Source organism: Macaca thibetana, chromosome 15 (genome assembly GCF_024542745.1).
Source record: "Macaca thibetana thibetana isolate TM-01 chromosome 15, ASM2454274v1, whole genome shotgun sequence".
NCBI classification, from domain to species: Eukaryota; Metazoa; Chordata; class Mammalia; order Primates; family Cercopithecidae; genus Macaca; species Macaca thibetana.
In genome coordinates this window covers 41539965-41556330 of record NC_065592.1, presented here as the reverse complement: position 1 = coordinate 41556330, position 16366 = coordinate 41539965, and the positions used below count along the sequence as shown (strand labels likewise).

The 16366-nt window shown below is 48.5% G+C and overlaps 1 protein-coding gene across 1 annotated transcript in view; it reads right to left on the bottom strand.

Moving 5' to 3' along the window:
• The window catches only part of GABBR2 (gamma-aminobutyric acid type B receptor subunit 2), a 419555-nt gene that overhangs the window by 90559 nt on the left and 312630 nt on the right, over positions 1 to 16366 (bottom strand). Inside the window, exons 10-11 of the mRNA XM_050762091.1 lie at positions 11491 to 11641; positions 8308 to 8440 (exon numbers count right to left, since the gene is read on the bottom strand). Coding sequence (XP_050618048.1) covers positions 8308 to 8440; positions 11491 to 11641 — 284 coding nt within the window. The remainder of the gene's footprint in view (positions 1 to 8307; positions 8441 to 11490; positions 11642 to 16366) is intronic.

The following is a 16366-nucleotide window of genomic DNA, read 5'->3' as shown; positions in this document are numbered from 1 at the left end:
CCTTGCTTCTGGGCCTTACCCACTCCCCTAGGCCTGTCTCTGTCAGTGTACACAACATAGTAAATGGGAACTGTTTGTTTACGTAGGTTTTCAATCTACACTGCCAGCTCCCCAAGGACATTATCTGTGTCTAGTAGGTGCCTGGGAATGTTATCATATGAATGAATGAATTGTGGGAACAAGAGTGCTGAGCAGAGCCAAAGGTTGGAGTGGCCCACATGTGGGCTGTCTGGAAGGGAGACCATCATCTACGTATTGACTCAGGAGTCCGGGGAGTCCCTGGTTCCCCACTCAGCCCCTTCCACTGGAAGGCAGTTGGGGGTGGGGAGGCCACTGTCATCAAGCGGGCATCTGCACCCCATCCAGGACTCCAGCTGGCCCAATCAGGCCCTGTGACAGCCAGTCCCTGGGCCCTCTCCCCGAGCTGGTCTGGACCTACCAGGCAAGGCCACCACCAAACCCTGTGGGTGTCTCCTGGCCCAGCCTTCCTGCTGCCTTCTGAAATCACCAAGCACATTACCATGGCCAGCCATGAGAGCCCACCTGCAGAAACAGCCCCAAACCCACGTTATTACATTGCTTTACTTCTCAACTGCCTCAAAAAGAAATCCCCACACAACAATAACAAAAAAAACCCCCACAGATTTATGGCCTTTTCACTAAAAATGTTTCATTAATTCCTACCAGACTTGAATTTACTGGGAGGCCAAGTAGTGTTCCTAGGCAGCCTTTACCTTTCTAGTTAGAGTTAGAAAATTCCAGTACCTCTAGGAGGGCAGGAAGAGGACATCACACTCCCCAGTCCAGTGTCTAGGCCTCCCCTGCCCCATCCCTGCCCAGCTGCCACCCATCTGAGCAGGGTGAAGGGGCTGAAGGGGTGCTTCAGGACTCAAACCCCACCCTGCCAGCTGTGAGAGAACCGCCCTGCTTCCCAAGGTTCGAGGGTGGGGGCCACACTCGGTGTCTTCTACCCCAGGAGCTCCTTCCCTCCCATAGCTGGGTCCCAGGAGACCAGGCTTCTGGTGCTTCCATTTATCTTACACAACCAGTCTCCAAGAGACAACACAAAAATAAAGCATCAGGTACTAATCTTATCACTGCTCTTCCAAGTGTGGTCTGGGGATGTGGCATCAGCATCCCCTGAGAGTGTGTCAGGAACGCACAGGCCCCCTTCTAGACCTGCTGCATTCCATCCGGACCCCCAGGTGGCTCAGTGCACACTGAGTAGCACCGTCTGTGCAAGCAGGAGCTGGGATGGGGGCCACCCTTGGCAGGGGGAGGAGGGTTGGGACAGATAGGAACTGGAAGGAGACAGGGAGGGCCTCTGGGATGCTGGTAAGGCCCTGCTCCTTGATATGGATCCTGGATTCACAGTTGAGTTCAGTTTGTGAAAATTCACCGAGTGCCACGCTTATAATATACATATTTTTTTTAGTGGAAAAATAGATAAAAGAGTTGGGGTGGTCAGCAAGCAGAGGCAGCTGGGAGGAGCTAAAGCTGAGCGGCGCTCTTCTGAGCATCCCTTAGGGCAGCCCTGGGCCGAACTGGCTTCTTAGGTCAGATTCCAACCACTACATGGCTGCAGCGTCCTCAGAGGTCCCGTCTGTGTCATTCTTACCTCCCTTGCTGCCCTCCCCAAAGCCCCTTTTGGCACTCAAGGTGGCAGAGGCAGCCACCAGCTTGGCTTTGACTTAGGCAGGACCCAAGTCTGTTCCCGCCCCAGTTTTGGTAGAGCAAGGCCACAGAAAACCAGAGGTTGCCACGGGTACCCACACCAAACCGGCCAGCATCAACTGGTTTTCCCAGCCTCTTCTTTTTTCTTTTTAGACAGGGTCTCCCCCTGTCGCCCAGGCTGGAGTACAGTGGTGCAATTTGGCTCACTGCAACCTCTGCTTCCTGGGTTCAAGTGATTCTCCTGCCTCAGCCTCCTGAGTAGCTGGGACTATAGGCACCTGCCACCATGCCCGGCTAATCTTTGTATTTTTAGCAGAGATGGGATTTTACTATGTTGGCCAGGCTGGCCTTGAACTCCTGACCTGGTGATCTACCCACCTCAGTCTCCCAAAGTGCTGGGATTACAGGCATGAGCCACCGCGCCTGGCCTCCCAGCCTCTTCATCCCACGTTTGCTCTGCTTTATCAGTGTCTGTCTTAATGGTATCCAGAGGTGAACACAATTATCCAGACAGTCCCATCACTCGTTCATACATAATGATAATGGCTCAGATGTACGAAGTCTTACTGTGTGGCAGGCACTAGGTGCTTTACATACATGATCTCATTTGATCCTCACAACCCTATTACTATCATCCCCATTTTACAGAAGAGGAAACTGAGGTTCAGAGATGTTAAATAAGGTAAACAAAGTCACACATTAGGAGGTAGTGCCGCTGGGATTTGAATACAGTCAGTCCCACAGCAGAACCTCTCTCTTTGGTGCTCCTCCAATATACTCTGCAGAGCCATCGAAATGAAATAACAGACTCAAACCACTGAATTGTACACATTAAAAGGGCAAAACTTATGGTATGTGGATTATATCTCAATTTAAAAGAATCTGAGACAAAAATTTTGGTAATATTGGCTGGGATAAGTGGTTACCACATCCCTAATAACTTAGTTGACTTTTTTTTTTTCCTGGTATAAGCCTGCTAATAAAAAATCTGAATATTATTGTTTTCTAATGAAACATCTCAGTCATCTTTGTGGTCCAACAGAGCTCGTTTTAAACTTCTTCCCTGCTGCCTAGCAGTGTGTGACAGGGTGTCAGTCTTCTGTTCCGTCAGGTGCGGACAGTGAACTTGGCCTTGTCAGGTGGTCGTGAAGGAAAGGCTGCCCCCGGCTGAAAGCTGGCCTTGATGAATCACAGGGGCTGAGGGCACAGACTCGGGGAGTTAACAGGAAGCTATTGACTAACCCACGCCCAGGAATGCTTCTGAGAGCCCAGGAAGCTGTGTGAGGCCCACGCTGGGATCTAAGGTCCACCTGGAGCCTCCTCATCCTGTCTGCAAAGTCCCTTCTTACTCCTCCCACGCTCGAGCTGGGCTTTCTGCCTCAGATCCACAAGGAAGGCAAGTGCTTTTTCTCTTCCCCACCTGCTGGGCTCCTTGTCTGGGAGGACAGGGGCTGGGATCCCAGAGCCAGGTCAGCTCAGCTGCAGGGGTCCATCCCTTCTCCCTGGCACTGGGGCCCTGGCCCACACCCAGCACCGTCCTTGCAGACAGCTCCATGTCCACAGGGGCCACGTTGCTATGGTGACTCCACTACCCACACAGTGTCCAGGGAGACAGCACGGGGTATCGCTGGAGCTGCTCTCAAGACTTGCAGAAACCAGCAGTGACAGGCTGGGAAGATTCTGGAAAGGGTCAGAGGGAGTGGGGGATGGGAACTAAGAGAAACTGCATCCCTAGCAGTAGCACTGTGTGTGTGTGTGTGAGAGTGTGTGTGCACTCACTCACACACGCACCCACCCTTGTCTGAGCAGAGGTGTAGCCCCTAGAGTGGCCTAATCTTGTGACTATGATAGGTTTCTGCCTGAGGTGGTGTTCATGGTTTCTCACTGTGTTAGGCTGCTACATTGAAATCTAAAAGGGAGAAAAAAGCAGCATGTATATGGCAACAGAGCAGACAGAACTGTGACTTCGGCTGCACCATGTCTGAACCGGGCCTCATGGTCTACCTTGTCTCCTGTCCTTTAAGATTTACAGAACCCAGTGTGGGACACCAGGAAATTACACTGTGACGAGGATGCAAGGTGACAAGCTGTGATGCCTGTCCCTCCTCCTACATCCCTCCATGTAGCACTCTCCCTGAGTTCCAGGCGGCTTTTCTGAATCGTCTTGTTTAACCCACACTGCAATTCTGCAGAGGGAAAACTGTTACGCTCATTTTACAGATGAGAAAACTGAGGTTAAGTCACTTGCTGCAGTCAGGAGCTAGTAAGTGGAGGAGGTGGCAGTCGAGTGCAGGCTGTTGTTGGAAGATCCGTGATCACTACACCACACGGGCCTACTTCTCCTTGCAGCTCCCTGCTTGGTGGGAGTTTGCTGGGAGCAGCCTTCTAGGTCCGAAGAACAGAATCCACGGCACCAAGTGAAATGAAGGAGCTGCCCACCCTGGAATAGCAGGTGGAATACAATCCAAATTGTACCCATCGGGGACTGATACTTAGGCTCTAAATTCAAGAGCTTTCACTTCCTCTTCCTGGGCAATATTGAGAATTAGTAAATAAATGGCCCCAGCCCTAACTCATGTACACATCTGTGCTGACCCAATTCGATCCAGGGTAGATAATCTATGCCTTTTCCCCACAGTCATGCGTGTGGACTCCCCTTTACAGAGCTTCTAAGACAGCCTTGACTGCAAATAAATTAATTCTCAGGGGCGGCGAGAACTGGGCCCCAGCATCTTTTTGGGCCCTCATCTTCAGAGCCAATGCTGATTTGTAAAGCGCTTTATGATTTATTCATACCAGCCTTCCCCGGCTTCCCAGGACAACCTTCCCCTCACACAAATGAGCGTGACTCCCAGAATAGAATGTCAGGCTTCATTAAAAAGAAAAGCCCTGGGTATGGGGGATGTCCGTGCTTTTGCTCCCCAGCCTGCGTCACCCCATGGTTGTCGAATTCAGGTCAAACTTGAGAAAGCACCTGTGCTTTCATAGCCTTTGGCTTGTGAACAAGGTGAGATGTCAGGAACTTCTTTCTGGGAAGGAGAGAGTTTCTGAAGGCTGGGCAGCCCTTGATGTCTGCTGCAGGAGTCTCTGCAGTGAAGACTGAAACTCAGGCCTGCTGGAGGCATTCCCAGGTGGCCAATAGCAAGTGATGAGGAGATGGGCAGAGTGGCCCCCGGGAGGGACTGGGGTCGTGGTAGAACGAGGGTAGGATTTTGCTCCACTGGTTCTCAGCTGGGGGAGCGAGGCAAGCCCCTCGCCTCTCAGGGATGCCACTGAGAAAATGGAGTTGCCAAACTTGCCCACAGTATCTTTTTTTTTTTTTTTTTTTTTTTGAGATGGAGTCTTGCTCTGTCACCCAGGCTGGAGTGCAGTGGCGCAATCTCAACTCACTGCAACCTCTGCCTCCCGGGTTCAAATGATTTTCCTGCTTCAGCCTCCCGAGTAGCTGGGACTACAGGCGTGCACTACCATGCCCAGTGAATTTTTGTATTTTTAAGTAGAGACGGGGTTTGCCATGTTGGCCAGGTTGGTCTTGAACTCCTGGCCTCAGGTGATCTACCCGCCTCGGCCTCCCAAAGTGCTAGGATTATAGGCATGAGCCACTGCACCCGGCCCCAGTAACCATTTCCATTACTGTAATCATCATAGCGTCCTAAAACTTGGGGAGGAAGCCTAAGCACAGATGGAAGAGAGAAATCCTCACTTTCCTCATTCAACCTCATCAGGGTCCCTCAGGAGCAACCTTTTATTCAGGCCTCACCACTGCCCAGGAAAGCTGACCATAAATAAATTGTATGCTCATGAAATTGTTAGGCATCTCAGGGCATGAAAGTCATGCTGATGTAGGAATATCAGAGACTCAGTGGTCTTCACACTTCCACCAAAACTAGCAAGACTTCCATGTGCTTTGGTCATCATTCTCATGCCAGAAGGCCACACTCTTTTTTTGTTTTGAGATGGAGTTTTGCTCTTGTGGCCCAGGCTGGAGTGCCATGGCATGATCTCGGCTCACTGCAACCCCTGCCTCCTGGGTTCAAGCGATTCTCCTGCCTCAGCTTCCTGAGTAGCTGGGATTACAGGCATGCACCACCCCACCTGGCTAATTTTGTATTTTTAGTAGAGACAGGGTTTCTCCATGTTGGTCAGGTTGGTCTTGAACTCCTGGCCTTGGGTAGTCTGCCTGCCTTGCCCTCCCAAAGTGCTGGGATTATAGGTGTGAACCACTGCACCCGGCCCCAGAAGGCTGTATTCTTTAGAGAACATCCCCACTGAACCATACCCACAAGGACTTTTGAGCATCTCAGCTTCTTTGTAAGCTGACTCCAGGCACAGTGAAGCCAAGGACTTGCATCTTTTGTATTCACTTTCTTCACTCCCAGAAGGGCAGAATAATGGGAATTATGGGAAGGCCACACTCTTTTGGTCTTTTGGTGGGAATGAGCCAGTTCCAGGCTTGGAGTGAAAAACTCTTGAGTGGGAAGAATGAACCAAGTGACCCTGGAGCACTGGGGTTTGATGGCCATGGAGGTCCCTCCAGGAAAGGAGAGGGGCCTGAGCACACCAGTGACCTCACTACCCCCTCAGTTACTGGGGACTCGACCACACACTTCTCAAGGCACTGCCCAATTGAGGATAAAGTCAGTGTATCTGTAGACCTCTCCCTGGCTAGACAGCTCATGCTCACACTGAAGTTACTGGTAACAGGAACGATTTCTTGATGATGTGTAACAGTCAGTCCGGTTTAATCATTTGCAGAAATCCGGGGAGCAAAATCCCCTAGACCGTAAGATCTCAGGGGGCTTCCCTCCACGTGCTGTCCCAGAGCAGAGGGACTGGCCCAGATCAGTCCTCAAATTCTGGGGTGTGAGTGGGGACTTGCAGCACATTTAAGGGGTCCTTCACTTAAGTGTCCCTCACTGCTAGTCTTCAGCCCTTATTATCCAGCAGTGGGCACACTGAGGCTTGTGAACAACAAATGCAGCCTAAAGAAGGCTGCTTTGCCAAAAAGGGCCCACAGTGCTCTCAACGTCTTGAAAGAAAACAGCACCAACAAAGGAGTGGCTTTTGGATTAATCCACTCAGCACCGATCTTTTGACCATCCCCTTCAGCTCTGGTCTTCTAGGCAGGGGACTGGATGAATTACTGCATCTGGGACTCCAAAGAGACCCAACTGGCTAACCCCATTTGGACAGATCTTAGTCAATGTCCAGAAATAAATCCCAACTGGTTACTTCATTCTTAAAAAGTAAGTTCATGATATTTTCAACTGAGAGTTAGTTCCATACAACTATTAAGTGATTGCTAATACATAACCCCCTTTAAAAAAATTACTAGGGAGGCAGAGGCAGGTGGATCACCTGAGGTCAGGAGTTTGAGACCAGCCTGACTAACATGGAGAAACCCTGTCTCTATTAAAAATATAAAATTAACTGGGCATGGTGGCGGATGCCAGTAATCCCAGCTACTTGGGAGGCTGAGGCAGGAGAATCGCTTGAACCCAGGAGGCGGAAGTTGCAGTGAGCCCAGATCGCACCATTGCCCTCCAGCCTGGGCGACAAGAGCGAAACTCCGTCTCAAAACAAAAAACAAAAAACAAACAAAAAAAACTAAAAGGCATTTCTTTGGGCATTAAAATTTTTAACATGCTAATTAACTTTAAAAATAATCTTTCTAAAATATAGTAAATAAATTACACTGCTTTGTACTTCATTAAATATATATATATCTCTCACAGGGATGATACAGCCCCCTTGGGGGCAACTGTTGGTTCTTGAATGTGAAGAAACATTAATCTTTTTTATGTATAAACCATATATATATATATATAAAGTACACAAACAGATATACATTATATTTCCGGTATTAAACTTTCATAAGAGGAATCGTTAGGAAAGAATGTCTAAAAATGCTCCTTAGGGGAACAATAAGGAAAAAACCATTCAAGAAAACACCATTAAATAGAAAATAACAATTATAGCTTTTACCATATAACTCAAAGTCAGACATACTAAGATCTATCATCATACTCTTTGATGGTTTTTGAGGTAGAGGGGAGGATCTGTTCCTTCTTAAACGATCCTGACCCTGACTCTTACCCTTGGTGCTGATGCTTTCCTGGATGATAACTTTTTTCCCTCCTTTTCTGTGTTACTCTGTCATTTCTCAGTGGGCTCTCTTCTAACGGTGGCCTGGTAAGTCCATTATCTTTTTTTTTTAAGACAGGGTCTTTCTCTGTTTCCCAGGCTGGATCACAGTGACGAGATCACAACTCACTGCAACCTTGATCTTTGGGCTCAAGCAATCCTCCCTCCTCAGCCTCCTGAGAAGATGGGACTACAGGTGTACACCAGCATGCCTGGCTAATTTTTTTGTATTTTTTGTAGAGACAGGGTTTCACCATGTTGCCCAGGCTGGAAGTCCATTATCTTAACTTTACAGGCAGTACTTATACCCAATGCCAGCCTGACAGTAACATCGTTCTTCCCTGTTGAGTTGAAGAACTACTAAATGGGTTGTTTCCTGCCTGTTCATGTATTTTCATATATTTCTGGGTTTGCATCTGTGTTTTTGATGACTGAGGTCACCTAGGAAACTTTCTATCATATGCCACTGGCTTATGCAGAATGACTTACGGTGCAAAGTGTTTCAAAAGTCTTTTCAGAGACAAAGGATCCATCCAGGCCAAAGAGAAATATGGACGCATAGGAGAGCATCCCTCCAAGGATGATAAGGTTGTTCATGTACGGACTTGACATCTTTATCAGCCTGACAAGAGAAAGAGACAATAGATTTAACACAACTGTTAATTTAGTTATTCCTTCAACAGGTATTTTCCAAATGCCTGCTAGATATATTTTGTTGCTCAGGCTAGAGGGGAAAGAGAGAAACGGTAAGGTGCCATGGGGCCCCAGGGGACACATCAGCAGGAAGGCCCAAATTTCTAGTCAGATTTTCCCCAGCACCCAGGTGCTCACCCTGGAACCTTCCCCTTACAGAGAAATAACGAAAAGCTCTGTTTCCTCTACCCCTCTCCCCACCTACTGTCTGTCCTTCACTAAAAGGCCTCAGACAACGATATATTTCTAATTGTTGATTTCCCTGTCTCCTTTGTCAAATTCACCCATTACTTCCCCAGGGACAGCTTGTCACATCAGCTTCTTCATCCATTAATTTTCAGTTTAAACAAAAGCATTAAGTCGACAGGTTTTTTTTTTTTTTTTTTTTTTTTTTTTTTTTTGGCTGGGGCTGAGAACTCCTGTCAAATCTAGAGAATGTGACATGTAACTTCAGCCACGTTCCCCACAGTGAGGAGAAAGTCCCACACCACACTCCCCAGCCTTGAGTGAACTGTGTCAAGGAGGCCTAACTGTGAGTCTGAGGGCTGCTTAGGAAAGCTCACACTGTTCCGTGCACAAAGACAGCCACACATGTGGGCAGGACCACCTCTCCAGTCAGCGGGTGACAGAGGTAGACACCAGAGTCCCCACCCCACCCACTACCCTTGTCCTCACTAGGCTGCGGTGGGGAGCAGGGAGCATTCTTTATACTTCCAGACTCTGCATCTTTCTCTGTCATTTCCTCCTGGAACCCTGTGGTGACCCCCAGCTGCCCAGCAAGACAGGTCATCAGTGGGCTGGTAGGTACCTGGCTCCCCCAGCACAATCAGCTCAGAAGGGCTTCAGGTTTCAGGCACCCTGTGGTTGAGGGGCTCTTTTGCAGACTGTAATTACGACCAATTGTTCCCCAACACTTTTTCCTTTGCATTCTGCAATTCTGTTAACCCTTCACATTTTAAACATGCAGTATGTCAAAGGGAGAGGGAAATAAGAAGCCTGCTGCTCTTCCTCTGTGGATGGCACCCTGGCTTTCAAGTTGGGAGCACGGGGTCCAGGGCTTAGACTTGGCCACTCCATAAAAGTGACACCTTGCCAAGTCACTTAGCCTGGCTGAATTTCCTCACCTGTACATGAGATAACTGATCCTGTTAACTAGGACACACGTGATGTTGAGATGACGCTGGGTCCCTGAAGGTCCTTTTGTAAACCATCAACTACTTTGGTGCCTCCATTCTTATTCCTACAGCAGTCAGGGGAGGGGAGAGCTGGGGGTTGGGGCAGGCTTCCCAGAGGAGGTGGGCCTTATAGGACGGATTTAGGAAGAGAGAAGTAGGGGGAGGGATTGGGAACCATAGCAATATTTATTTTCTATCTTTCTGCAGATTTTAAAATAGCCAAGCCAGTTAAAAAACAAAACAAAAACTTCACCTGGATGCCGGCCTGTTTGAAAGAGTGATGGTAACTTTCCCCCAGGAGGCCAAGAGGGGGTAGTTAAGGAATTCAATGAGTTTAGTCTTATGATGGGGCAACTTGCTGTCCTGATGGGACTTCTTGAGGCATCTGGGGTGTCAATCTAACTTTGAGAGCTGATTATGTGCCCAGGCCTGTGCCAAGTGCTAAGAGGTATGCTCAGCATTTAAGCTTTGTATGGAGCGGGCAAATATTGCCTCACTTTTTTTTTGGGCCAGTAGATGTGCTATTTGTTGTAAGTAACATAAAATAACAGGAGAAGAAAACTCTTTTCTGTTTTTCAGGAAATAGGTTTGACCTAAGCAATTGCTATCAAAAAAAGCCAAACAACAACAAAATAACCCTGGACACAGTAGCTCATGCCTCTAATTCCAGCAACTTGGGAGGCTGAGGCAGGAGGATCACTTGAGGCCAGGAATTTGAGAAAAACCTAGGCAGCATAGTGAGACTCTGACTCTAAAAAAAAAATTAAAAAAAATAAATTAATTAATTAATTAAAAAACCAAGCACACACACACAAAACTCTAGAGCCACCAAATTCCTTCTTTGCAAGCAGGGAGAAACTAAAAAATCTCATAAACCAAAAAACCTGTTTTCTTCAGAATCAGGCTTGTTCCCGACAGCCCACGAGTTCCTGCAGTGTAGCTTCTGGGCACCATGGCAGAGCCACGGAACCATGTAGGTGGTCACGGTGGCTGTCCCCATGATGGCCCACGCTCTGCACCCCTGCTCATTCCACCAAAAGGCTTGGGGCTGGGTTAAGGGATTTGCTATGGACACCAAAGAAGCAAAACGCACTTGGTGAAAACCACCGCCTGGAGTGGCGGCCAGTTCTACCCACGACTGACCGGAATAACTCAGTCAGCTTCTGTCCTCTGGAGAATTAAGGGCATGTGGTGGGGAAAAGAAATTAAGACAAGAAACCAAGGAGACAGTCTGCCACGAGTGGACGGCAGCACTCCGTCGCTGAACTTCAGGGCTCTTCTCTGTGATATGAGGAGTTATCTGGAGGGCCATACGGGATGATGGAAGGGAGGGCTTCCTGGCCATAATGAACTAACTGTACCAAAGGAAATCCGTTTCACCGGACTTTGTGACCTCCTTCAGTGGTGATTCCCAGCGATGCTAGGGGATAGGGGCAAAGAAGTTTGGGGAATTCTGTCTTCTCTATCTCTCCTCCTGGACCTCCACAAAGTACAGGAGTATATCCAAAGCTCTGAGAAGGCCCATGGATTTGGACTCTTCGATTTTATTTAACTTCCTCAAACTTCTTTGACTACACTCCTGTGCAACTACCAGCAGCCCTGCCTCTGTGTGTGTGTGTTCGCATGCGCCTACTCACACACATGTAACACCTACAACATCCTAGCAACTGAGTAACACTTTGGGAAACTCTGCCCTGCAGACTTCTGTGGCCCCGGGGAATCTGTCATGTGGCACTCCTATACTGTGTCCACAGGCTTGTCAGTTCAGAAAGTGGCATCGCAGAGGAGGACCAGTCTGGCTTACTTCTGATTCCGGTTCTTGATGTTGAAGAAGAGAAAAGCACTGGCCATGATCATCCCGAGGATGGTGAGGGCAGAGAGGATGCTGTAGAGAGGTAGGGAGATCTTCCGCAGCTGCTCCAGGATGATGGTCTTGTCTTTTGGTGGTTCGGATCCTAGAGGATCAAGAGAAGACATCAGTGAGACCCAGTGCAAGTAATTCCCCGAGAACACCTTTGCCTTAGTGTCCCTGACATCCAGCCAGGCCCTGTGCACAAACTCTACACAAGGCACATCTATCTACTGGGTGAGGCAGATCCGGCGGTTGGCCAGTCTGCCCAACAGGGAGCCTGAGCCAGGACTTATTTCTTTCTCTAAATAGAATCAATAAAGGATTTGTGATGCATTTAATAGCCATTAGAAGACTAGAATTTGATTTGGTCTAATTACACTGTTGAAAAACTATCACCATTTATTCCCCAAGGTAACAACGGCCTGGAAGCACAGGGCTGGGTGATGTGAGTGGGCACCACCGGGTGCCTTTGGGGATGAAGAACTTGGCTTTGGCCTCAAGATCTCTGCTCCTAAACATACACAATAAATGATCCCTCCTCAACGGGATGGACACCTTGCCTGTTGGTTCCACGGTGACACATACGTGTTTTGGCTGTGGAATTTCTGCTTGAATGTCATTGTTTTTTAAAAGCTCTATCTGGCTTTCTGTTTCCATAAGACTGAGTAACTGTGGGAGGCAGAAGCTACCTTCCTCTCCCTGCTGTGCCAGAACTGGCCTGGAACTGTGGGATTCCATTTCTCTCTGTGACTGCAGAGGTGCGCTGCTCATTCTTCAAGAGCACCAGGAACCTGGGGGAACCCTGAGGGTTTCAGAGCAAATCCATCTTTCAGTCCTGTTTTAGTTTTAGCAGGCATAGGCTGGTTTGGGATGAGGGATTCAGGGACTCCCCCAGCTTCCTGCAAATCCCTCTTTCTTAGCTGCTATTTTAGGTCAGGTTTCTGCTGTGGAATTGTGAAACTTCAGGGCTTTTCTCTCCAGTAGGGGTATGTGGAATCAGCCGGATGTTACAAAGTAGCCAAGCCTGGGAATCTGGGAGCCCCACCAGGGTCCCAGTTATGCCTCTCTTCTTGGGAGACAAGCAGGAAAGGGGCAGATGTGGCAGCAGGGAGTGAGAACTCCCCGGACGGTCTGTGTTTAAAATACTGCTAGCAAGTTCAAATGGGTTTAGAAATATTCAGTGGCTTTGGCTGAGCGCGGTGGCTCATGCCTGTAATCCCAGCACTTTGGGAGGCCAAGGCGGGTGGATCACTTGAGGTCAGGAGTTCAAGACCAGCCTGGCCTGTCTCTACCAAAACCCTGTCTCTACCAAAAATACAAAAATAGCTGGGTGTGCTGGTGCACACCTGTAGTCTCAGCTACTCGGGAGGCTGAGGCAGGAAAATCACTTGAACCCAGGAGATGGAGGCTGCAGTGAGCCAAGATTATGCCACTGTACTCCAGCCTAAGTGACAGAGTGAGACTCCATCTCACACACACACACACACACACACAAAAAAAAAAAAAAAGAGAGAGAGAGAGAAAGAGAGAGCGAGGGAGAAACAGTCGGTGGATTAAGAGTTTGAACCATCTAAGAAATTTAGGGAAGTTGCCAGATTTGAAAACAGCGAGGAACCTGCTGACGTGGTTAATGTGAAACCTTAAGCAATTCCATGTAAAGTAACATTTATAAGAAAAGTGGCATCAAGGGCCAAAAGTCTGGGCTAAAGCAGACACAAGGAGATGGAGGTAACATCATTTCTTGCTTCCAGAAGTGAAAGCTCACCATCTGGAAGCTTCTTCCCCCTCTGTCCATCATCCTTCCCCAAACACCTGGCTCAGGTGCCTTCTGGCTACCAAATGCAAGAACAGTCCTGGGGTGTCTGTGAGTTCCTGGCTGGAAACAAGCCCCCCTCTGGACACTGATAAAGAAGACTGAGGTTTGGTTCACAGGTGATATGATAACTACTGGGTTTGGGGCCCATTGTGTAGAAACAACTCCAGAAAATTGACAACAGACAAGAGAAAGTTGTCTCCTTCTTACTCCTTCTTCTCTTCTTGCAAAATGGTGGCTCTACAAGGGGTATCTTAAGACTTTGTGGACACCAAATGCTTGGTTTATCATGAGTATTAGTAACAGCAGAAGTCCTGAGTTTTCCTTCTTGCTTTTCATCTGGTCCATTCATTCATTATTCATCCATTCATTACCATTCACTCATTCATTCATCATTAATGATGATTAATCACAATTAATAATCAACTCCCAACTGTCAGGCTGGGACTGAGCACCAATGATACAAAGATGAAAAATACACTGTCCCTGCCTTCAGGGAACTTACACACTAGCCATAGGAAAAAAGAGAAAAGTACTAATAAGCAATCCTATTTATTGAATGCCTATGATAGTCTAAGCAAGATATAGAGATTTTCCCATTTGATCCACCCAGCAGCCTCATGCATAGTTAAGATTATTCCCATTTGACAGAGGGGGCAATGATTTTCTAGGTGTTACGTGGCTCTTACAGCTAGTAAGTGGCAGGATTTGAACTCAGATCTGCCTAACCCTGAAGCTTGTGCCCTAACCACTACACAAACTGCTGCCAGTGATGCTGGGGTCCAGGTGATGTGATAACATCAGACAGGATGCCTGAGCAGGGAGCAGAGTGCAGTCCTGCCTGACTGAGTCAGGAAATGCTACAGAAAGGAGGCGACAAAGGAGCCGAGTCTCGAAGGATGAGCAGAGGAGTTGGCTGTTGGCCAGGAAGCTGAGAAGGAAAGGGCATCCTGGGCAGAAGGCACAGCATGAGCCAAGGCCCAGTGGTGTTTCAGGACAGTTGAGGAACTGTAAGCAGTTCAGTTGGGGGGATCTGAGAGAGAAGACAGAGAAGGGAGGAAGGGTCCTTTTACGGAAGACTTGGGGCCACAGCTCAGAGTGAGGTCCCCTCTCTCTGAGCAGTGGGGACATGCAAGGCTCTGAGCAGAGGTGGCGTCTTAAGCCTGCCATGACAGCAAGGGCACTTTGACTGCTGAGGGCAGAATGGACTTGAGGAGGGAAGGCTAGCAGAGCGGTGAGAAGCCTCACTGGGGGCTGGTGCAGGGGTCTGAGTGAGAGTGGAACTCAGGCCAGGTGTGGATAGAAGGCCTGGGCTCTGCCCTGAACTGCCTGGCCTCTGTGTTCAGAGGCTGATTATTCATGGTCTGGGTAGTGGGGAAGGTCTGAGAAGCAGGGAGTAGGCCTGGCACAGCTGCTTCCTGTGTTCTCTCGGCCTGGGGGCAGAGCCTGGGGCTGAAAGGCAGGGCCTGGGCATCACCAATGAAGACCTGGTACCCTCTGACTGTTGTTTAGCAACTGTCCTGGCTACTGGTCCCTGCCCCACCAAATTCGTGCTTTTCCTCTCCGTTGTGCTTTGTGTCTTTTATTTATTTAGTGCTTCAATCTTTTTTCCAATTTGCAAACCCAGAGTCCTTGTTCAGTAAACCCTGATCTCCCCAGTCCGAGAGCAGACAGGCCGATCTAGGGGACCAGGGCTCTGGTGGTTAGAACGGGCTGTGTGAATTTGGGGAGTCACCCTTGAGGTAATATGTGACGATATGTCTGGTGACAGCTCCCTCAGTTGGGATAGGGAGGCTCACCTGAGTGTGGAGACCACTCTGGTTCTCAGAGGCTGACTAGAGTTTTGCTTTGCAATGTTCTCAAGGCTGAATCCCTCAGATCCAGTGGAAACATAGGAACATGACAGAGTCTAATCAAAGGGTTTGTGGAAGAGCCTTCTCTGGTGCCCTTGCTTTCAAGAAGGAAAGTAAAAGCCCCTGGCACAGAAAGCCAATTTCTGCTGACCCAGTGGAATCAAAGTAACAATACCAGTGTGCTATGGATGTGGCAGCTTTCTCTATTGCTATTCAGTGACTAGACTGTTTGTCCATCCATCCATCCATCCACTGTCCATCTGTCTACTCATCCACTTACCCTCCTACCCATCTATCTATCGGCTTACCCATGCATCCAACCATCCACTTGATCAATTCATCCAGCCATCTATCCAGCCATCTGTCTACCCATCTACCTGTCCATCTATCCACTCACCCACCCACCCACCCACCAACCTATGCATCTATCCATCCATCTGCCCATTCACACACCCATCCATGCATCCACCCTACCATCCATCCATCCATCCATCCATCCATCCATCCATCCATCCATCCATCCACACACCCACCTATCCATCCATCCATCCATCCATCCATCCATCCATCCATCCATCCATCCATCCATCCATCCATCCATTCACCCACCCACCCATCCACTTGATCAATTCATTTTGTCATCAGATACCACCAAGTCTCCAACATGCGTCAGACCTTGGCAGGTGCCAGGAATTTAAAGTCAAATAGGATCCAATCAGGGACTCATAGCTGAATCACCTAGTAATATCAATGTAAAGTGACAGTGGTCACAGGAGAGGCAGAGAAAAAAGACTGCAGAAGCAAAGAGAAGGGAGTCATTAGCTCAGTTGGATGGTAATTAAGGAAGACTGCACAAAAGAGGTGTCATTTGACCTGGTTGTAGGAGCTGAAGAGGAGTTCTCTAACAGAGGAGAAGAAATAATCTTCCAGGAAGAGCAGCAGATAGACAGGCCTTATTGCCAACCCGGTCAAACCCTTTGCCAGAGGAGAAGATAGACCTAAATTTAACAGGGCTACATTTAAAAAGAATTACCCCTGGCCATTCAATGGTTTAAACACCTCAGTGTGCACTTCATACAAACTCTAGTGACCCATTCCAGGTACTGGAGCCCGTACAAGTGATTGGAGCCCTGTGCTCAGTGATTGAGTGTATGTATTGAGG